At 38.5% G+C, this 24,640-nt stretch overlaps 1 protein-coding gene across 1 annotated transcript; it reads left to right on the top strand.

Moving 5' to 3' along the window:
• Positions 1-1,360: 1,360 nt before the first annotated feature.
• On the top strand, positions 1,361-24,640 carry LOC121422118. The gene is made up of 9 exons (XM_041616954.1): positions 1,361-2,477; positions 3,626-4,799; positions 7,499-7,668; positions 8,234-8,326; positions 18,592-18,741; positions 20,347-20,571; positions 21,380-21,739; positions 22,224-22,641; positions 23,177-24,640. Exons 2-9 carry the CDS (start codon positions 3,674-3,676, stop codon positions 23,359-23,361), a joined length of 2,727 nt encoding a protein of 908 aa, XP_041472888.1. The 5' UTR covers positions 1,361-2,477; positions 3,626-3,673; the 3' UTR covers positions 23,362-24,640.

Here is a 24,640-nt window from a genome sequence, read left to right as displayed (position 1 = left end):
TCCTTCGCGGCATGGGCGGGAATCCCAGGGGGGGGGGGGGGGCTGGGGGAAGGGGACGTGTCCCCCCTACTCAAACAGTAGGGGGGGCACAATATCAAATGTCACCCTAATATTTTTGGTCTTTTACGATGGTAAGAAATTTAAAATCGGAGTAAAACATGTATTTCTATTCTGCTTTTCAACTTTTCCAGTCCTTCGTCACCCCTGCCTTTCGGGAGGAATTTCCGTCCCTGCTTCGCGGACATGTAAAGTCATTGGCTCAAACACAAAGAATCTACACTGTAAAAACTGGTTTTAAAACTGACACCAGTTGGTCTAAATATTTGACCACACCCTGAGGTGTTAAAATTATACCTTAGAGATCGAACACCAAATAATGTAAATGTAGCAACCAAGGTGTAAGATCACCCGTAGTGTGTGTATTTGAGTTTTGTCAGACGTGTATCAATCAGATATGATTATTTACGTCTGGGACCGACCTTTAACGTCACCATCCGAAAGACGTGACCAGGGCTCGAACCTCTGCATCAATTTGTAACTTCCCCACAGCTTGGATTACAGGCGCACGCCACAACTCCCGTAGGTGTTAACACCGGTGTAAAATAACTGGTGTGGTCGTCTATGTACACCAGTTAACACGACAGTTTTTGCTGTGTACAATCACACAGGCCCCCCCCCCCCGAGTGTTAATGTCCTCATAAGCGGGTGATGGTGTGAACACGAGCGCCCATCTACAAAGAGTTGTGATTGATCCGATCAATCGCAACTATGGAAAGACAGAATTGTTTTTAAAAAGAAAAAAAAATGGATAGGTGTAATAACGATAAAAATGAGGGTTTGATGAAAATAATCATAAAAATAACGATAAGGATACTGATGATGATAATACCAATAAAAATCATATAATAAAATTGATTAAAATTATAATGATGATGATAACAATAATAATATATTAATAATAATAACAATAATAATAACAATTAGTAGCAATGGTAATAGCAATAATATTATTTATGGAGAAAATAAGAACGATGACGAAAAATTTTGTAAGCAGCTTATTTTTTTTACTGAGCATTTAAACCCTCTCAATAATGATAATAATAATAATAATAAATGCAATCAGCAACTTATTGGGATGGGATGGGGATTCATAACTCCCCTGCCCCTTTACAAGATACGATCACCGATCCCTACCCCCTACCCCGCCATTGCTAATTCTATACTATAATTCTATACTCTAAACTAGTTTTGATTATCATGTGGTCGATCGACTCCGTCAAGTTTACGAGAGTTTTACTTCCTGATTTGCACTCGAAGATTATATTTAAAAATAAATCATCACTCTTTGAGGACAGCAATGAAAGAAGGCTCTGTAGGAAATGGATTCTACATCGCAGGCGACACGTTTACTGAATTGAAAACATGACAGGCCTACACGACAGATCTACGTTATTCTGGGCAAAGGTGGTGGCATTCGTGTAAAATCGTTGGCAACAATGGTGGACACCTATCGACATAATACCTTATTTACATGAAACAGGATGAATATATTATTTTATATCTCTGTTGGTTGTTCGATATTCCTCTGTCAATATCATCAACCAGACGCGACATCAACTATATCCTACAACATATAAGGGCACAAAGTCATTCGCTTTTTCCCTTGAGACCAGGTGAATCTGTGCGATTATTAATCGTTTGTTGAAAGAGAAAGCGTGATTTAAGACCCACTCCCACATCATCTTCCACCTGCACACCTCTACACACAATAAGAAAATGACTCATCTAGTTTTGAAATAGCGTCTTCTTGAACGTGATGGTCATCTACAAAGTGAAAGTTTTTTTTTAATAAAGCGATCTTCATTTCCTGGTGGATGCTGAATAAGAATTTCCGGACATTGCTGCAACTCAGACAGATATGAACAGCGGAAGAACCGACAAACAACACCACTATCTAGGTTTGTGGAATTCTATGCCTATATTGCTCCTATTCTGTCTTCAAGAAAATCTTTTTAAAGCAGCTGTCATTATATCATCATCGTCGTCTTGGCCTTAAACTATACTCACGTGATTGAGACAGAGACTTGGATCGTTGATTTTCCAGCGAGAACAATCTTCGCGAAAAATTACTTCGCTCCTTGAAGACAAATAGAACCGGAACATTAACCTAGCAGCACATGATACAGTTTGCAAAAACATAACTGGTCCTATTTCGATATACTAGGAAATTATATAATCCTTTGTGGAATTATCTGCGGAGGGCCTTTCCACAGGAACGCCTGACATGTCGGAAGACGGATATAATATATGAATATACGTAATTGTAAGGAGGTAATTACATTCTCTTCAGCAATATTTATGTTATTCTACCATTGAATTTGCTGGGCTACGTTAAATGCTCACAATTACTTCCTTCTTCTGGTGGTAATCTAATCCCTTTATGACGTCATTTAGTTCCAACCGGGAATCAGCATGAAGTAAGTTGCCTTTTAATACTTCTAATACATATATTTTGTTTGTTGGGAGGGTCAGGAATTTGAAAATTTATTGACAAATAACAAAGTGGCCCCGCTACCAGTGAAGGAGGGGGGGGGAGCCAGGGAAAATGATATGATACTATTAGAATATGAAATTAAAGGGCCACCAAAAAGGGAAAAATATATTTCCGTTATCTTGACTAAAAAGCAAATACACGTATACGCATTCATATTTTGGCGTACATCCATAGGAAGTGGTAAATCTACGCGAAGATCTCGAAATTTTAGGGGTTAAGTAACTACCCCCCCAAGCAAATAAACACACGTTCACCCATCCCCTTTAGACAAATTATGTCCCTCGTGAAGCGATTTAGTCCACCCCCCAAAAATGTTGATTTGAATCCTTAGAGAATAAAGAAATCAAACAAGCATAAAGCAAAAAAAAAAATAAATAACACAATAAATAAATAAATAAAACATTTTCATCAAAATCGGATGTAAATGAAAAAGTTGGCTTGTTCAAATTTCACATGTTTTTTACAGTTACATGCACAATTCAGTAACATGCAAATGAGAGAGTCGATGGTGTCCCTTACTATTTACTTATTTTTTTTTACTGTTTATCTTATACAATAATTCAAATTTAAAGATTTGACAATATAACCAATTTAACTGTCCCATAAGATGTTAAAATAATCGTAATACCACGTGTTCAGGGATGAATACATTTTAATGAGGAGAAAATTGTAATATTTTATGTTTCATATAACAAAATACGAATGAAATAGTGAGTGGTAGATTATTCTCCTCGTTGGCATACCGACCAGGTTGTGCTTATTATTATTTCTTAAAAATAAGCGAAATTGGAAAATGCCATATCTTTCTTTTGCCCATTTTGCACCCAATTTTTGGACGAAACGGTCATTTTTTCTGCTTGAAGGATTTTTCTCCTTTTATTCACATCAACAATTTGTCGGGGTAGACCCGTCCTTTAAACTACATGTAGTTTCGAAAGTGAAAATACTTCTTTTTAGCGGCAATCTTGTAGGCCTACGCCCTTTCATCGATCCTAATTGATCCCCCTCATATTCATCACCTCATTATTTTGAATTGAAAAATAAATCCCTTCGTTTTTATTTGTTCCATAGGAGCTAGTTCGTGATTACTTTCTGAGGCCGTAAAACAAAGTGGGAGTTATGGCGAGGTCTGGCCATGAAGAGGAAGTCTTCTTTTCCGCTTGTTTATCCCCATCCGATTGTTACGTCACAATGGCCCCAATCAGTGGAACTTCCGAGTCGTCTGAAAATCATACTCCGGCGACGGAGAAATCGGAGGAGCGACCGGCAATCCGACCGTTGCCTGCCCAACGTCGCCGACGAATCAGTCACCCAAATAGACACATATCGTCTCGTTTTTCCCGCGTCATGTCGCCAACACGTGAACTGGTATCCGATCGGGTAGAGTCAACCTACGACAACCTTGATCTTTTAACCGAACCGAAGCCGCAACCGCAATCGCAATACGAATCACCACCTTTAAGGATACCGGATCCTCGGAGGGCCGTGGAGAGTCAGTATGAAAATGTAGTCCTGAGACCGCCCCGGTTATCACCGAGGCTGCCACCGCGAGCAAGCCACGCGGTCCTCACTCAACATGTTACTCCACAGCCAGCCTTACCAATCCGAACTCAGGTTAAAGAACTGCATAAACTACAGCCGCAGAAAGACAGACGATATTCGAAAAATGTAAGCTCGGACATCCAACAGCAGTTGGAAGGTGTCGTAATGCGGCGCAAGGATCCAATTTCAAGAAATCCTCAGGGTCCACGGAAAATAACCGCTCACGCGAGTCACCTCTTTGCCTCGGATCCGGTTTTTCCGGGTTTCAAGAAAACCGGTGCGATTGACTTCGACGCGCGGATCTACCGTTGCAATGAGATCTCAAGAGAAAACATAGGAAAACAGAGCCTGGTTATGGGAGAAGAAAATTTCGCGTGCGCCTACGTCAACCATCTTGGTGGATACCTGAAACTCATGCGCCTTCAAGCGACTCTGTTCATTCCTCCCCATGCAATACTCGGAGATCCGGAACCGGTTGTACTCTACTTCATGGCGAAGACGAATCAGGTCGGATACTCGCCGCTTGTCGGATGCTTACAGCCGGATCAGTTCCTTGTGAGTCCGATAATGTACATCGGTAAACCGGGCTTCAAGTACAGCACAGTCGATGTCGTTTTATCGTTTCCCATGGACGAGTCACACAGTACGGCGAGTTTTTTCAGTGTTCTCACCGTGAAATCATTTGATACTGCTTTTTCATCCGGTAAGTTGCTCAGAAATGTTACTTTCTGTTAAAGGTAACCAAAACCCAAGAGGAGAAGCAATCTTATTGGAAAGTGTAAAATGAGAGGAACAATTAAAAAAAAAGTTTCATCAAAATCGGTTATGAAATAAGAAAGTTAATTACGGACGATTAAAAAGTCTTGTACTTACTATGTAGATCCTCAAATTGGCAAATGTGCTTCAAAATGGCTGATTTTGTGGACAACTCTCCAATTGTTTTCTACACAAATTTTCAGATTTTCCCCTTTATTTTACATATTTCATATTATCTCCTCCTGACCTTGACATATATGATGTGGATTATATTCTCCCATGACATGTTGTGCTCAGTAGGAGGCAAGATGCAATTTGAAAGATAATGAGGAAAATCTGAATATTTGTGAACAAAACAAATGGAGAGTTGTCCACAAATTCAGCAATTTTGGAGCATGTTTGCCAATTTGAGGATGCCCATAAAAATTACAACAAGAGTTTTCAAACTCCCATAACTTGCTTATTTCATAACTGATTTTGATGAAACTTTTTTTTTAAATTGTTCCTCTCATTTTACTCTTTCCAATAAGATTACTTCTATTCTTGGGTTTGGGTTTCCTTTCAAGGGGAATCCAGCCTTGTCCATTTGGAGAAAAATAAATTAAACAGAATGGTGGAAGTTTGAAAGAAATCGGACAAGCCATAAGAAAGTTATAGCTGCTTTAAAATTGAGATCACTAAGACTCTGTATATTTCAAATTGGCAACTGGGTAAGTGAATTATGACAAGGGGCAAGGCCAACTTTCCCATAGGCCATATTTAAAGGGGTGGTCCGGGCTGAAAGTATTTATAACTTAATAAATAGAGTAGAATTCACTGAGCAAAATGCCCAAAATTTCATCTAAATCGGATAACAAATAACAAAGTTATTGAATTTTTAAGTTTAGCAATATTTTGTGAAAAGAGTCGTCATGAATATTCATTAGTGGGCTGATGATGACACATCTCCACTTGTTCTTTTGTATTTTATTATATGAAATTAGGTTTATTAAAATTTTTCCCTCCAAGAACGAGAAAAATTGGACTGACAACTGATTTAGTGCATTATAATATTTATTGCTGCAACTTATTTCATTACAAGGGAGACATATTATTCATAAAAGTATGAAAAAGTTTGAATAAACCTAATTTCATATAATAAAATACAAAAGAACAAGTGGAGATGTGACATCATCAGCCCACCTTATGAATATTCATGACGACTCTTTTCACAAAATATTGCTAAACTTTAAAGTTCAATAATTTTATTATTTGTTATCCGATTTTGATAAAATTTTCGGCATTTTGCTCAGTGAATTGTACTCTATGTATTAAGATATAAAATTTTTCAGCCCGGACCATCCCTTTAATAAATAGGGATTTGTGATTCTATCCTTATTACACATTCTCTATAGTATATCGGTTTTCAAGATCATGGAAGAAAAGTATAATTTGAAATAAAACCTTTTCGGGTACGAAATATGGGACGAAATACCCTTAATTTGTGGATGAAACCCCCCCTTTTTTTGTTGTCATTTTTTTCGGGTACGAAATATCCCTAATTTGTGACTGATTTTTTTTGCGTGTCAAAATTTGCCCCCCCCTTTTAGAAAATCCTGGATCTTACAGCAGTTCTTTAAACGTTTTAAACAATTGTTTAAATTCTTTTAAAAAAGAATGGCTTTTTGATATTTAATACACATTAACTTAAGCATGGTTGTTTTCAAACTGTTAAGCAATTAACAACTACTGTTAGGTTCATAATCATTGTAACTCGTAAAATGTAGACACTGATTTTTTTGTGCGCACCTTTCATTATCGGTTTATCTCCAATTGGTGCCAATTCGTCCAATTACTAACTCGTCTACTATCATTTAGTCTACCATCAGTTTGTCCACTGTCCACATGGTCTAATTTCCATTTCGTCCACTTATCATTTTGTCTAATAGCCGATTTGTTCAATATCCATGAAGTTTATATACCATTTGGTCTAATTTGACTTAATTTTCCTGGGCGAAATGGATGAAAAGAAAAGAGTATTGGACCAACTAGTTATGAGCCGAAATGGTTATAGACGAACTGGTGATTAGACGAATGGCCATTGGACCAAAATTTGGACCAAATGGTTTTGTCTGGACGAACTTTTGATGGATGGCTGGATTGATTTTAATCATTGTCATCATATTGTATATTCAGGCAGATAATATTTATACATGAGTGAATCACCATGGATGGAATGGCATTAGCCTAAATTAAGGTAGACCATGTGATGAGTCGATGCATCCGGGGGGGGGGGTACACAAGGGGCACACGTGCCCCCAGCTCCCATATGAGAAGCAAAACAAATTGTAATGTAAAAATAAAATGCCATGAAAACATAGGTGTAGCTCCTTTTTTGAACTTGTAGACCTTTTTTCTTTTTTTTTTGCTTGCCAATTTTTTTTCGGGGTATGAAAAACCCATAATTGTGGTTGAAGACCTTTTTTTAATTCTTATTATTTTTTTTTGCTTGTCAATTTTTTTTCGGGGACGAAATATCCTTCATTTCCTATGAAAAATGCGCCCCCCCCTTCTTGGAAAATCCTGAATCCAATCCTGAGTCGACGAGTGGGCAATAGTTATTTTGGCAATTCTCCTCATTATTATTTCTCTTTCAACGATCACCAGAGAATTCAAAATGGCGGATTCTAGCTCCCGGTCACGACTACTTCTTCACTGTCTGCGGTGGGCGTGGCGTTCTCATGGTCTCTCAGTCCGCCTTCTACGTCATCAGGGCGACCAAAGCAGCTCCGGAGTATCAGAATCTCGCGATACCTCGCGATACTTCGAAAAGAAAGGTACATCCATTCAACACTCTAAAAATGAACTGGTTAATCAAAAATTGAAAGGTTGGAGGAATGATAGTCTTTTTGCAATGTTGCATTTACCACTTTAAATGATTGGACACTTGTTGGATTCAGATTTATGAAAGAACAAAGAAAGATCTTTCCTCCAGTCTTTAACATTTCATTACTATGCACCTGAAACTAACATTTAGTCATTAAAAAAAATATTTTTAACAAACACCACTGCCGCAAATTGGCACCATTCAAAAAAAATATGTAAACGATCTCAATATTTCTCTGGCAGGTGAGATGTCAAATTCATGATGAAGCCTGAGCACCCTATGAAAATAACGTCTCCCCTTTTCCAATCTTCTTATGTTTTGTTTTATTACTTTCAAAATAAAAAAAAGACGACCACTGCGGCAAATTGGCACCATATTGAGCTTACCTATTCTCTGACACATGCGATTCAAATTCAGGATGACGTTCGAGCCCCGCCCACTCTCTTGCAATAAATGTTCCACTTTTTGTAATTTGATTACCCCACATTTTTTTTGTTTTGTTTTGCTTTTCAAAGATTCGAGTAGCTCTTTTCGGTAGATCTCTGCCGGAATCTAACCGAGCAAAACTCCATGTCGTGTTCTGCAAGGATTGTGATCAAGAGGTAGAGGTAAGAAAAAAAACATTTAAATAAATAAATATATATATATTCGTAGCTTTGCTTCTTGTAGGTCAGGTCAGGGCACTTGCCACTAACGTTACTCATTAATCGTTATAATTTCAATTTTTTTTATAAATATCTAATTTTTGGATCTTGAGTCGCCCTCCTATCACTCCTCATTTATATTCATCTTCTTCATCATGATCATTATCATTCTTCATCTGCTTCTTCTTCTTTTCCTTTTGTTCCCTTCCTGTCACTCCTCCATCTGCCAGTCTCTTTATGTAGAGGTGGTCTCCTGACTTTGAACCACAAAGTCTAGGTTCCTTTGGCAGGGCATTTATCTACATTTGCCATTGTCTACCCAGGTGCAGTGAATTGGTGACCGGAAGGAAGAAATTCCTTGACTGCTCATGATAGCCGTGCTAATATATCAAGCGCTTTATAAAGGTTCTATTATCATTAATATGATTGTTATTCATTATCATCATCATTATTTTTATTGTCATTATTATTATTATCATTATTATCCTTATCTTTATTATTATTATCATTATTATCCTTATCATTATTATTATTTTTACATTATTGTATAATACAATTGGTATATTCAAACGACCTGCGTTCTGTCTGCCTTCATTTAAAGAGCCAAGCCATTTTGAAGCATATTGATCACAAAACTTAGTTTATGTTTCAGCGGATTTTATTAAAATAATGTGAATGACATGATTACTGCCACTAACGCACTATTGAGTTACTTTTGTTATGTTCTGTGATTAATGTGTTTATCTTAATGTAATAACTGTCATCATGCCGTATCGTTGTAGGTTGTGTTTATATATTGTAGGCCCCTTATAGGCATATACGCTACGTTTATTGACACATGCATTCTGCTGTCAAAACCTGTTGTAATTCGACTTCAAGCTGTGATGTGTTCTTAATTTTTCAACCTAAAGTTAATTTTAAGTTAAATTAACTTAAGTTAATTAAAATAAAAATATAAAATCAATTTCAGACTTACAATATACGGCATGAAAAGAGAATATGACTTTTAACCGTGTTTATGAACATGTCAATCTCTGTATAATATATATCGGCCAATTTATTAAGCCATGAGAGATGTTGATTAGGGAAAATACAAAGCACAAACTTAATGACCGTGATTTGAATGGTAATAAGTACTTTCAAAACTGACTTGCTAAAAAATTTGGTTTCGACATCAGAGCCCCGTCTTTCAAATAGTTACAATCAATCCAATCAATCTCAAGTATATGGAAATCCATCAATGTTATAATCTTTTCTTTAGGCAATTTGCACAATGTCCTTTGAAAGCAAAGAGAAGCATACTGAATTGTCAAGAAAATAGTGAATGTAGGAATATACATGATTTGAAGAAAATATTTTGAGCAAACATGGATTTTAGATGTTGACGTTGCTGGCTTTCCATATTTACGATTGATCGGACAATCGTAACTCTTTGTATAAGACGGAGCCCAGCGATTTATACACCACGCGAAGAAGTCATTGTGGTCAGGATAATAATAATAATAATAATAGGCATTTATATAGCGCCATCTATCTAGAAATATTCTATTCAAAGGCGCGTTGTTATTATTATTATTATTACCCCGGCTTTAGCTCGAGCTGCCTCTCAGCGCTCATGCATTCAAGGAATTAATCCTGCCGGGTACCCATTCACCTCACCTGGGTCGAGTGCAGCACAATGTGGATAAATTTCTTGCTGAAGGAAATTACGCCATGGCTGGATTAGATCAACGAGTTTTCGACATCGCAACGGGGACGGATTCTGCATCATATAATAGATCTATTAAAATGCTCGTCAAGTCACATTAAACAGCTGATAGGCCTTTGCCGAAAGTTGGTCGACCGAGGCAAAGCGCTGTGGCACAGTGGATTAGTCTTCTGACTTTGAAACAGAACGTCGTGGGTTCGAATCCCAGCCATGGCGTAGTTTCCTTCAGCAAGAAATTTATCCACATTGTGCTGCACTCAACTCAGTTGGGATGAATGGGTACCCGACAGGATTAATTCCTTGAATATGAGCGCTGAAAGGCAGCTCTAACTAAAGCCGGGGTATAATAATAATAATAACAACGCGCCTCGGAATAGAATATTTCTAGATAGATGGCGCTATATAAATTTATATTATTATTATTATTATTATCATCATTATTATTATTATTATTATTATGACCGTCTTAGGATTCCGAGCTGACAAAAAAAATGCAAATATTTAGATGTCCAGAGTCCATGACGAAACTACGGTATTGATTCACCATTTTTAACAAAACACCTAGCTTTCACACGGTAAAAAAAAAAAAATCGTAATTTTGAATGATGATTTCAGTGAAAAATAAGGTTAATGACGAATTATTAGCACGTGTGAAACGTCTCTTCGGAATTATCATATTTAACGACTTGTCGGATAAGGCCTATAATTACGGTGAACGACTACATTGATTCATTATGTATAACGACCACTCTGATTTATTTTATTTTTTATTTATTAAACGCCCTTTCACACGGTAAAAAATCGTAATTCAATTCAATTCAATTTTATTTATTTCACTTCCATGAAACAAACACAAGTTGTATACCATACATAAACATAAGTATTTGTATCTGTTGCAAAGAAACAAAAATAATAATACACATGTTGTGAAAAAAAACACACAATTTGGGCAACACATTGGAGGTTTTAAGTAAGTATACTATTTTTCAATAGAAATTAAATTAAAGATGGAAATGGAGGGACCCACTAAAAAGTAATGCTTGTACAATGTGGGCCCCTCGAAAAATAGATAACACAGCCAATAACAAAGTACAAATACAGATATATGTAATCAAATGAGAAAAAAATGAATAAATGATAAATGATACTCACAAAATAAATACGAAGTTATCAAAAAAATATAGTTTGTATAGGACAAATCAACCCGTCCTAAAATATCCCCAACCCCCTCCCCTCGAAAAAGAAAAGAAAAAGGGGAGAATGCCCTGATAGGATGGATGGGTGCTGCTGAACGTAGATAAAACACATGCAATCGTGGACTCAAGCAAACTGGATTCAATGATGAAGTAATGTGAATGATGATTCCAGTAAAAAGTAATGTCAGCACGTGTGAATCCAAACTAGAATCACGAACGCTATCACAATCACGAATTCAAATTGTACTCTGGAGGTGAATTCCTATCAAGTTTCACTTTGATTAAGGTACGAATTTGTCCGTGTGAAAGGTGCGATTATTCTAAGGACGAACTGCAATCTTCATGACAATGATGATTCAAGATTCACGCGTGAAAAACCCAAAGACTGGTTTGTTGTGAAAGGCATATGACAATAAATTGTATGTGCTATGATTTCGAAATCTCGCCATTGTTTGATATACATGGATTAACCGTGTTTACCGACACTTCGGAATTATTATGTTGAAAGACTTCTCGGATTAATTATGTTAAACCACTACATGGATTATTTTATTTATACTGATCATTTTGATTTATTATGTTTAACAACCACTCGTATTCAGGTATTTATTATGTTTAACGACTACTCAGACATATTGGCCCGAATTCACAAAGATGGTTTCGTTTGAAACCATGGTTTCTGCAGAAACCACCTTTGTGAATTCGGGCCATTATGTTTAGGGTGCCAGGTAAAAATGGCAGAGGTAAAAATGGCAGAGGTAATAATGGCAGAGGTAATAATGGCAGAGGTAATAATGGCAGAGGTAATAATGGCAGAGGTAATAATGGCAAAGGTAAAAATGGCGAAGGTAAAAATGGCAGAGGTAAAACTGGCAGAGGTAAAAATGGCAGAAGTAATAATGGCAGAGGTAATAATGGCAGAGGTAAAAATGGCAGAGGTAATAATGAAAATTATATTTCATTAATATTTTCTATACACAAAATATGGGAAGGCTGCTCGCAAATGACGTCATCATTGAAATATAAAAGTATAGCTTTTTAAATCTTTGATTGATTTCCTAAAACCCTCACCATTATCATTTTATTTTTTCTGCTATTCTACAATGACTTTTAACCGAGGTTGAACTTCTCCTGTAATGAATTAAGTACATTTGTGATCAAGAGTGTGCTTCAAATTTGAATACTAATACAGCGATTTGACATGAGAAGGCTGTCCATGAGAGTACAGAAAAAAAAGATATTCTAGCCAAAAGATTATCAATTCGGTGCAGACGATCTATCTATGATTTTAAGAATGTCACCCTTTCCATTATTTTTATTTTTTTAGAACCTTTCTTAGTTAATCTATGTAGGGCTTACATGCGGGGGCTTTATGATTTTTTTTCATGGGGGTTGAAGATTAATTTTACTTATACCATTATGACCTCTGCCATTTTTACCTCTGCCATTATTACCTCTGCCATTTTTACCTCTGCTGAAAGATTTAGAGTAACACAAATACGTGGATTATAATGTATCACGACTACTCAAACTGATGATGCATCACGACTACATGGATTTCTTATGTATTACAACGACATTCAACCTTTAGACTTGGGGAGAATGACGTAGATTTAAAAAGATGACCCCCCCAAAAAAAAAACACCAAAAAGTTCCACGTCACTATACTCTTGTGTAAAAGTGAAATGTTAGATGAGAGTAAAACATAACTCACATCATGGAGCCTTTTCTACCTTTTCACAGTGGCTTGAAGCTAGGATTTTGTTTCTGTTTCTTATCCAGACACTAAAATAGTTGATAGCTGTTTGGACCTTTATTTGAACTGCACATGAAAGCGATCACGATTATTAAAGTCAACCACAGACAGATAATGATTATCTCCGCGATAAACTACTTATGAATAATCGTAATTTTCCGAAAGTGAAAGTAAAATTGACATAATTATCATCTCCACTTTCAGTAAGAAATATTACACTCAATCACAGCTATCAAGATGACAAAACTTACATGATTTTGCATTAATGAAACCAGTTAAGCTCTTATAGTGATTCCATAATGCCGCATCATGATATCAGGGAAAATGTATAACGATTTCCCCTATTTATGTCAATGTTGCGAAATTGCATATTCATACAAATAAATCTAACGAATTGTAATGATTAGATTTCGCCTTCATCTTTGTGTATGCGAAGCTTTATAATAACTAAAATTATTCAGTAACATCTACAAAATTTCTATGGGTATTAATGTCGATATTTGTACAACAAGGAAAGTAAAAATTAAAATAAATATGAAAAAACAATGGTCATTATTTATTGTCTTTTCATAATTTCATTCACGGTGCAAGGAGTTAAGGACTGGTTATACGCCATTGGTGTTGGTTTGTCGTGGTTAAGTGGTTTTGACTCTCGCCTTTCAAACAGAGCGTCATGGGTTCGAATCCTAGCCATGGTGTGTTTTCCTTCAGCAAGAAATTTATCCACACTGTGCTGCACTGGACTCGGGTGAGGTAAATGGGTACCGACAGGAAGTAATACCTTAAAAAGCTGTGCGCTCCAGAATCGGTAGTCTAGCTTTTAATTATGGCCGGGGTGCGCGTTTCCGTTTTACACCCTGGCGAAGGCATTTTCCGGAAAAGTAGCCAAAAAGCGACTAGTGAAGAGTCTACGTCTACGTTTGTTTACATTATCAGCTGGGCGCGCGATCCAAAGTCCTCACCGAAGTTATCCGCAGAACATAAATTTGCAAAGTGCAGCTGAGCTTAGACTTTCCAGGTTCAATACGAATGTATGCCCTGATCATTTGCCTTGCCGATTTGCTGATGTCTGTCTTTCTCTCTATCTGTCTATATATCTATCTCTATCTATCTATGTAACTGCAGTATCTATCTATCTAATAATCTTCTCTGTCTCTCTCATTCTTTATCTAACATCTATCTATCTCAAATTCTCTATCTCTCTCTCTCTATCCATCCATCTGTCTGTCTTTCTCTATTTCTCTCTCTCTACCTATAGTAACTACAGTATCTATCTGTTAATTTGTCGCTCTTCTCTCTCATTCTTGATCTATCTGACATCTATCTATCTCTCAAATTCTCCAGCTCTCTCTCTCTCTATCCATCTGTCTGTCTTCTATCTATTTATCTATCTATCTCTACAACTACAGTATCGGTTAATTTGTCTATCTTCTCTGCTTCTCTCATTCTTTATCTATCTAACATCTATTTATCTCTCAAATTCTCTCTCTCTCCCTCCCTCTATCTATCCATCTGTCTGTCCGATTTCTCTCTATCTATATCTATTTCCGATTTCTCTCTATCTATATATCTATATATCTATCTATGTATCTATCTGTTAATTTGTCTATCCTGTCTCTCTCATTCTTTATCTTTCTATAACATCTATCTATCTGTCTCTCAAATTCTCTATCTCCATCTTTCCCTCTTTCTATCTACCTATCCACCTCTCTCTCTCTGTCTCTCTCTCTTTCTATCTATCTATCTATCTATCTGGCTATCTTGTCTCTATCTATTTATCAGTCTTCTATATCTATCTTTCGGCTGCTTCTAAGTGTATCAATCCATCAAACTTCAATTTGTCTTTCCATTATAAGTATCTGTTTATTTTGATTTTGTCTGTCATTCTATTCATTTTAATTTATTTTTAGAAAAAAAAATCATTAACAACGCGACTGCAAAAGCATGTTCGGATTTCACTCATAGAGATGTATATTGATTTCACTCCTGACTGCCGCTCTCTCTGTACATGAAGTGCCGAGGAACTCTGTGCATGCGCTGGTGGACCACTGATCTTAGTGGAGAGATCAGTGTGGTGGACTCGCCTGTGTCATCACGCTGCATGCAACCAGCGACGTGTGTAGACTCTTCACTAGTCGCTTTTTGGCTACTTTTCCGGAAAATGCCTTCGCCAGGGTGTAAAACGGAAACGCGCGGCCGGCGCAATATAAAAGCGCCTTGAACACTTAACAAGGTAGTCCAGATTGGACCTTGTTGTTTGGAAGTGCCCTTTCCCAAAGCTAACTTAGAGGGCACATGTCTCCCAATCTCTAATCAGTGCCAATCCACTTGTTGGGGAGGGAAGATGAGTGGATTGGCGCTGATTAGAGATTGGGAAACATGTGCCCTCTATGTTAGCCTTGGGAAAGGGCACTTCCAAACAACAAGGTCCAATCTGGACTACTAACAAGGTGGATACGTACTCTATACAATTCTTATATTATCATTATTATATATAAAAAAATCATGTTATTTTAAGATCAATTATTATACTTCGTAAAGAAAAGGAAAAAAACAACATTGTAAAGTCCATGTTAATGATCCGAGTACAGCAGGTTGTGTTTGTGCTAGTCTTGTGAGAAGACCCACTTGTTGATCAACGTTTCAATTAGGGTCTGTGCCTGCAGACTACTCTCTCTCTCACAGTGAGAGAAAAGTGAAGGCGATCGTCGCGAAGATGAAGAATTTGTATCGGTACTATTGTCTTCAAACATTGCATGGCCCAGACTTTCAGTATAGTGACAACAATTTCCAGAAATGGATATCAGCATTAGAGACTGTCATATTGGCTTCGTTATTTTTTTTTACTTGAAAGACATCGAAGTAACTGCTACAAACACCGGACATACAGTGCAGCCCAGAACCCCCCCCCCCGAATTCAGTGTAATTTTTGGTAGCACCAATTTTCCATTGATCTACTCCAGTCGTATGTGCCTAAACGCGGGTCTGAACGTTGAGATGAGTGTCAAATGAAAGTAGGAAAAGCATACCTTTCCATTCATGTTCATTTTATGAAACAAATTTATGATCATGATAAGGAAAAAAATGCACTGAATGCAGTTTACAAGTTGTATTAGAAAAGAAAATTCATGCAACCTATAAGTATATTCAGTCATAAGCCTTGTTTATGCAGTGGAAAGCACATACTTTCTTCACTTATATCTGTGTGTTTCCCATGTTTAAAGTGATTGGTTAACATTGGTTTGACTTTTAGAAATTCCGAGCTAGAAGTTCAACACTTGTCACCTGTGTCTGTGATATGTTACAAAAATGAAGCCCAGAAAAAATGCGTTCGAAAATAATTATTTAGTGCTTCAAAAATTGACGTATAAAGTGACCGAAAACACCATCTTGATTTCATCCCATACACTTATGTGTACTATTTAGGTGTCTATAAGTCGCCTATTTACAAAATCGGGGTTTGTCTAATGTACTTTTCGCTTTTCCTTCTCAATAATGGTTGTTTTCAGGGTTTATTAGTTCTAATACATGCACTTGTACACATGTTTCATCTTGGTTTGAGATTTTCTTAAATCGGCTGCTCACAAAGTTAAACAATACCTTTAATTCTTCCCTCACGTTTCATTTACAGTGTGCTTTGATGGTGACGAAAATTCTAGTATTTTTCATTATGAGATTTCATAGTTTTGCCATAAGCATGACGCAATATTGGTGCACATATAGTTCTAAACCTCAAAGTGACCTACAAAAATAAATAATTGAATGGCTAAACATACATTTGCGTAGTGCATTTTCCTTTTACGCTGGCTAGAGCTGTTTTTACTTAATTACACACATGACTTTCTTAACTAAAGAGTGTTTTTTTTTAATTTAGATTTGAAGATAGTTGATTATGATAATAATAGTAATAACGGCATATTTACCCACGGTAGTAGCCACTTCAGTTCCGAAAACTGTTCTCCCAACGGGCATCAGTGTCCTTTGGAACGATTATTGAAGTGTGGGTGCTGGTTTGCAAAAAATTACAAACCCCTCATTTAAGTGGTTATCGCTCCAAATGGAAGGTGATTTTGATAGCATTTCGACATTTTACCATAAAACCTGATTTCCAAGGGTGCTTTACGCAGCACAACCATCAAATGGGGATGAGAGGAGGTGTTTCAGCACCCCTAGCATCCTCGCTTTCCAGGGCCATGTAAATATACTAAATTAAACTAAGTTACGGGGGCTTGCCTCCCATACAAGCTTTGCTTTTCTTGGCAAGCCCCTCCGTTCTGTTTAATAATATTATTATAGTCAAAGTTACTTTAGTTTGCATTAATTCTCATTGTTTATACCTTATTTCGATTGATGTTGTACTTTAAATTTGACTATGTATTGTTTGATTTTGTTAAGCTTTGTGAACGGAAAATGAATAAAATCTAAATCTAAATCTACACTGTAAAAAATGAAGCGCTAATTTAGCACTTACAGTGCTTGTATAATGGCTGCACTGCGAGTGCTCATTTTCTAGTTTAAATTTGAACTAGCAGTTACAGTGTAGTCACTATACAAGCACTGTAAGTGCTAAATTAGCACTTTTTTACAGTGCAATTACATGAACCTGGGAAGCGAGGATGCTAGGGTGCTGAAACAACTCCTCTCGTCCCCATTTGATGGTTGTGCTGCGTACAGGACCTTGCTCAATTAGCACTATTTTTTACAGTGTAGTAAGTAAGAGACTGAATTTCCCATGCCAATTGACAGGCAAGTGTAAAAGAGCGATTGACATTGAAGTGTGACTTTTATTTTTTTGATCATAATTGTATGCTCCTGAAACGCAAGGGGTCTTCCCACCGGACCAAGTGACCATGAGTCCGAGGTTAGGAGAGCATTACGTAGACAAACACATGGAACCTTCTGTCTCGTAGACTCTCGGGCCCGTATTCTGAAGTCGGGTTTAACTTAAATAAGTATGGGAAGCCAAAAGTATCAAAATTTTTATTAAGTTGTATGTTTCATATGTTTACTGTGCTCTTTCCTGATTCGTCGATAGGGAAGACAATCATCTATTTTTACTTCCTACACAATTATGAATGATTTGAGAGCCAAATAAGCTGAAGTATGATATCTCTACTGTTAGTGAATATGTAAGGATTGGCTGTCCATACTTAAACCACAACGTTTAACCTGGGTTTAAGTTAAACCCACCTTCAGAACACGGGCCTCGGACTCGTGGGTCCTGTCCTAGCGCCAGGATCATGGGATGTTGTTTTAAATTTGACAAGAAAAAAAATGAAGGTGATTTCGGTCCTGGAAAACTTCATATGTACGAAAACGGGTTTCCCTACAGAAATTAGGTAATTTTACTTACTTTTCTCCTATTTGGGGTATGTACGAACTCTAAATGTGGTGCTTCTTAAGGAGAACACGCAGCGGCCACACTAAGGTAAATCATGGGCATGCAGCTTCTAAGGGCCATTCTTAGCGCACACAGGCCTAGTAGGTAATGACAATGTATTGGCAGTAGTTTTTCCTTTTTGAAAAACAAGTAAACATTCTATTCATTCATCTGATTACATCAATACAGAGAGTAATCGAATCAGAGAAGCGAGACTCATTCCGTAAGCTAGACCACGTGAGGGCGCTGTCCATCCAGACGTCTTCGGGTCAACCTATCTGGGTGTCATTCTGTCAGTTGAAGAACACATCTTGGATTCTCCAGACTAGTTCAACCGCGGTGAGTATCGCTTAGGGTAAGGTGGGACCAAACTCCCAAAATTAAGGTTATCGGGAAAGGATTCTAGAACTTAGTAAATGTATTGAAAATGCCAGTCAAATCACAATGATCTGGTGAGAGGTCTTTGTCAAAGATTTGTGACCAGAACAGCAATTTCGTCCTAGGTTTTGTAGCTGACGAAAAAAAATGCAAAATTTCCGACAAATGCTGCTTTGTTGAAGGGCATTTGACAATAGCTATTATTTGTTTTTGAGGCGTCGTGCATGTTGGAAGCGAAAAACTATCACATCAGGTCGGAAATCTTCCAAGTTACTGGTTGAAGAGCAGTGGAAACCCAACCATGGACCTATCCACGGAGATTTATCTATTGTTACTTGGGGTGCTGTGACAATGCTCAGCAAGAAGACCCCCAGTTATAATAGGATTAATCCTCCTTGGATAGGTTCATGAACCCAATCATGTAGCCACACTACCAAACTCCGTTGCAATGGTTGTCGATGACATCCTGACGTAAAATGGTAGTAGACTGGGGGATTCCCCAAAATGAAACACTGTTGAATGACATTTGCTCCGGCGACAATTGCTTCGCTCTAAATTCCACACAGGAATGACAAACTTCACCGCTAGGTTTAACTCTATACCCTCCTCTAAACGTAACATAACACCTTTTCACAACCCTGACCCTATATCTTAGACGAAATTAAGCCTGGGGGTGTTCCACAAAGATTTAACATGTTTAAGTATGACTTAGAGTCGCACTTAAATACCGAGTTGCGTACGGTATGAAAGGCTTGACCGCATTGGTCAGATCGTGTCATGAGGACGCGCACTAATGCGTATCTATAAATGAGATCGCGCGTTGCATATCATATACGCGTCGGTATTTAAGTGCGACTTAAGTCATACTTAAATCTTTGTGAAACACCCCCCTGGAGCAATATTTTTGCAGGAGCAAATATCATGTTACCGGATTAAACAAGGTTAGTGTATCTCGTGAAGAAAATATTAAGAGTGCGAAACCATCGATCGTCAGTTGAAACGAAGACGCAGTGTTGCATTGGCAATGATCCTGGGGGAAGGAGGAGTGGATGTGGCAAGGCATTTATCTATATGCATGAACATTTGCCACTCTTCACCCAGGTGTCGTCAGTGGGTACCCGGTACGAAGGAATTCCTTGAATGCTCGAGCGCCCGATCAGGGCAACCGTGCTGAAGCTGGGGTAATAACGATGATGATGATGATGATAATAATAATAATAATGATAACAGCCAATTTTACATAGCGCTTTTCCCAGAATATCTCAAAGCGCTTTACGGCATATTATTACCACGGTCATTGGAATTACTTCAATCCCACACGAAAAGGGCACAATTTCCACTCCCTGGGGAGTTCCTTGTATTCATTATATATGGCGCTGGCAAATTTTGAAATATATAATCTTTCGCATATTACCGGGTACCCATTTAGCGCCTGGGTCGAGGGTGGCAAAGTGAGTAATTTTATGCAACGCTTAGAAACATTTAAGCGGTATATAAATGTTGCATATTATTATTGTTATTGATATACAAACATGTCTCAATCGAGTCACTCAATTTTCATGACAGAAATTCACACCGGACGAGCTGTTTAACTACGCCGATCCGTATCCACCCTCTGTGACCTTTGCCCTGTCAAATCCGACCACCAACCTCATGTCCGCCGATGCGTTCGTCCAGTGCATGGTTGTCGTCCACGAGGGATCCTCAGCAAACTACCAGGATGCTGACGTCACCACTTTTGTTCAGCTGGTGGGTGACGTCACCGTGGCAAAGAGTGGCCAGTTCCAAAGTGTAAGTTTTTCTCCAATTTGCGTTTAGAGTCATGTCCGCTTAACTGACACACTGGACTAACTACCCCATCACATTGGTTAAGATCATTGGAATAGTCCAAGGCCTTCACCATAGCTAGCATTGGTGACAATATATATAAATGTTCTGAAGCAGAAGCTGTTCCAGGATTTTACAAAGGAAGAGGGGTGAGGTATCATTTGCTCAGATAATTTTGACAGGTTTATGCTACAAAAAATATGACTAGTAGAAGAAGAATAATGATTCTTCACTCGCGAAAGCCAGTCATTTTTGTGTCTGCCACTGCGAAATGCTATTAAGGACCGAGGACCACTGTTCACTAAAGATGCATTGTACACTGTAAAATATGAAGTGCTAATTTAGCGCTTGAAGTGCTTGTATAGTGACTGCAGTACGAGTGCTGATTTTCTAGTTCAAATTTGCAAAAAAAAATCAGCACTCGTAGTGCAGTCATTATGCAAGCACTGTAAGTGCTAAAATACAACTTCATTTATACAGTGTAAGTAGAATTCCAATACTATTTCGTAACAGTTCCCGCTATAAAACAGTGATCATCCGCGCTTCCATCAGCATGATTTAAATGACCCTGCCAGATATCAATGTCGACATACGTCGACGGGTACATTAACGAGTATGACTGAAGTCAAATCGAATTGGACCTGAACTCATCAGTCTTCCTTCACGACCTTGGCGAAGTGTCACACAAAGCAGCGGTAGCATTGAAATGCGCATACGGTGGATCAACGGGAACCTACTTGAAACATTCATTTTTTTTACATCTTGCCTACAGCAATCACTTGGACGGGCATCTGCAAAACGTTTACCAATGCTGACTGTACCTCAAACTGTGGTTACCCCGCCCTCTAGTGATGGATCCGGTCAAACATCCATCTCATCACATTCCTCCCAGATATCATCAGATTGCACCTCCGTGTCGCCGCAACCTGTTCCGGATGTCGACCGGAAGTCGGTGGTGCTGTTGAACTCGTATGACGCACAGTCCGACACGTCGAAAGCCCGCTTTGAAGATATCTACGTGTCCTACAAAGCTCTCGCCGAACTCTGCTTGATGCTGCAAGCTTCAATGACTGGATCCAGCGAAAAAGACTGGATGACTTTCGCAACCAAGATTGGTCTATCAATGGAACAGGTCAGCAGTTATTCTGTACATGACGTATTTTAAGCAATAACCTTTTCAATTGTTGAATGCGGTAGCTTAACTATTATTTGAATCCTTCAGATAAGACAGGAATGACAAGTTATTCATCTTGATATCGACTACTTTGCCATAAAACTTAGCGTTCACTATGCGAACCGATGCGACGCATTTTTTTTTTATAATCGCATTTTAGATAGAATGTAAAAGTTATTATTTTATTTGAAGTTTGGCACAATAGTCCTATTAGGAATAGTAAAAATCATAATTTTGGTTTGCGGCAAGCCTTGCGGTAGCAGTAAAGTCCAAATCGGCTTCAACGCGCAGCTGATGATGACGTCATTACTATTTGAATTTGCTTTTATTCCTACACGGACGTTCGAACAAGACTACATTTCTTCGGGAGGGTGCACGTGCACGCCAGTGCATCCCAGCCTACGCTCTTGATTCATCTTTTTTCTTGTGCTTTCCTTCTTAGGTTGACAGGATGTCCGACCGTTACAACTTCCAGTCCCCACTTTCCATCATCCACCTCTTCTTCGGCACCTGCCCGGCGGCGACGTCCTGTTGTCCATCGACGTCTCCCCGTGAGAAAGCTCGAGCACTCCTCGTACGCCTCATCTCTGTCTTCCAGGAAATGAAACGAGACGACCTGACCCACGTTGTTCGGCGCGAGCTGACGCGCATCGACCAGGAAATCGACCGATACAGCAAGTTTCTCTTCGAAGGCGGCCAATTTGAGATTAGAACAAACGTGGGTGGCGCTGTTACCACAAACCGGACACGTCCGCGACACTCGTTCAGCGACGGGGATGTCACCGTTTTGACACCCTCGGCAGAGAGCTTTAAAGGGAGGCTAAATGACATTGTCTGCTGGTTCAAGAGTAAATCATCTGGTAAGTGCATGTATTACTTAGTTTAATTTCAAGTTACCTTGAACGCATAGACTTTGCATTTTTTGATCATCCGGAATGTAGATGGGACATGATGCTAGGAGTCAATTGGGTGGCACTAGTTTGCGCCAGTTCGCGCCAATACCGAAAGGTACCGAGTGGCGGGTAGTGGTTCAAACTACCATCAAGATGGCGCGTGTTGGTGCGTAACACTGTAACATTGCGTAATATCGAATTTGGCGCGACGAAATTCTAAAACATTTAGACTTTTTCGTCGCGCCAAACTCATTTTGCGCCGTTAAGCGCCACCACGTGCACGCCAGATGAGAGGCGATTTGTACCACTGCGCGCCACTAGGTCATGTGTAGGCACCTTTTTGGCAACTCTAGGCACCACAGCCCCTTTGAATTGGCGTAAATTTGTGCGGCACATTGGACTCATAGCAAACATGGCCGTTGTTTGGGATTCTTTATATAGACTTTGCAACAGACTGTACGTGGATCATGTTCACACTCTCTCTGTCTCTCTTCGATTGCAGATGTCTTCAAATTCACTGGAAGTAGTAAGGAAACGACTGCGGAACAGATCTACGAAGTCCCGAGGTCGAATTTCAGCGTGTTTGAAGACGGGAACACGTACGAAGCACTCGTACCTCTCAAAGGGCGGAAAAACTCGAACAGCGATAAGAGGAAAGAAAAGGCAAAACAAAATGAATATAATTAAAAACAGCAAGTAGAGGGTAACGATCTGCATTACAAGCTTCTCTTGTTCGAAGCATAATCGATATTTTACTCACTTAATCACAACCGAATTATGAAAAATGACCGTGTGAGACATAGATTATACTGCAATCTTCCTGAAGACGGACTTGAATATTTGCAAAATGCGTTGCTTAGGTTATTCATATGAATTTGATGACTTGCAGAGAACATAGACGATGGTGATTGTATTGTTGTTATTGTGTATTGTAGGAATCAAGGGAAGTCAGCAGTGGCGAACACTACTGAATCTGACAAGAAGATAGATTTTGAAATAAATCATATGAAAGCAAACTGTCCTATGGCAGAAAACATGGAGACTGAGGGAAGGGGCTTCTTGGGTCTAGCCGCATGCTTTATCGGCTTTTGTTCTCACATCGGGTCGTCGCATCTGATCGGGCAATCGCGAAACCTGCGCATTGGAGGAAAGAGCCAGCTAAATTCCCTGAATGTTGGGTACAGTTTACACGACCATTCGATAATTTACGCCAAACATCGGGGAAACTGGATCCGACGTTTCGGGAATACATCTATCGGGGACCTTTTTCTCGAATGGTCGGATATACGCGATTGCTCGACTCGACGCCATAACCAGATGTAATGGTACAATACGCCTTTTTCAGTAAAAGTATATTTCACTGGGGTAAAATACCCTTCTTCATATGTGATAATTTCGTGTCTCCCACCAACTTTAAAACGCTTTCGCTGCCCCTGTCTTACATTGGGGAAAATGCATAGACTCAAGTCCTTGCTGATGGCTGGTCTTAAGAAGTATTACATTACAAGATGGCAAAATACTTTTAAATGAAAACATAAATCATGATAGTCTTTTAATTGCTGCGGTGAAACATGAATGCATTATGACATTGCGAAATAATTTTCTGAAAATATGTCATGTAGGGGTGTAGACTGTTGTGGCTCAGTCTGGACTTTGAACCTCAATGTACGGGGTTGGAATCCCACCACAGCATTCGCATCCTTTGGCAAGGCGTTTATCTACATTTGCCTCTCTCCATCCAGGTATAGTAAATGGGTATCCGTTGGGAAGCAATGTCTTGAATGTTTGAGTGCCTGATCAGGGTCGCCGTGTTAAAGTGGTAATGTTGCATATGACTATTATTATGTATAAATGTTCCAAATAAGTTAAAGTCAAACCTATTTTGCCATTCAACTGTACAAATTTCACATAGAATATAGTGGTACTCTGGACTGCAAATTATCATGTCTTGATAAATAAAGCAAAA

This window comes from Lytechinus variegatus, chromosome 9 (genome assembly GCF_018143015.1).
Source record: "Lytechinus variegatus isolate NC3 chromosome 9, Lvar_3.0, whole genome shotgun sequence".
Classification (NCBI taxonomy): Eukaryota; Metazoa; Echinodermata; class Echinoidea; order Temnopleuroida; family Toxopneustidae; genus Lytechinus; species Lytechinus variegatus.
Note: the sequence above shows the minus strand (reverse complement) of the source record. Positions and strands in the feature narration are given on the sequence as shown.

Bases quoted from the DNA above. Each gene is read 5' to 3' on its own strand.
- LOC121422118 (XM_041616954.1), top strand. From the start codon at position 3,674: ATGGCGAGGTCTGGCCATGAAGAGGAAGTCTTCTTTTCCGCTTGTTTA. The intron at 8,327-18,591 runs GTAAGAAAAAAA...ACATCAATACAG, and splicing joins ATTGTGATCAAGAGGTAGAG to AGAGTAATCGAATCAGAGAA. The intron at 20,572-21,379 runs GTAAGTTTTTCT...TCTTGCCTACAG, and splicing joins AGAGTGGCCAGTTCCAAAGT to CAATCACTTGGACGGGCATC.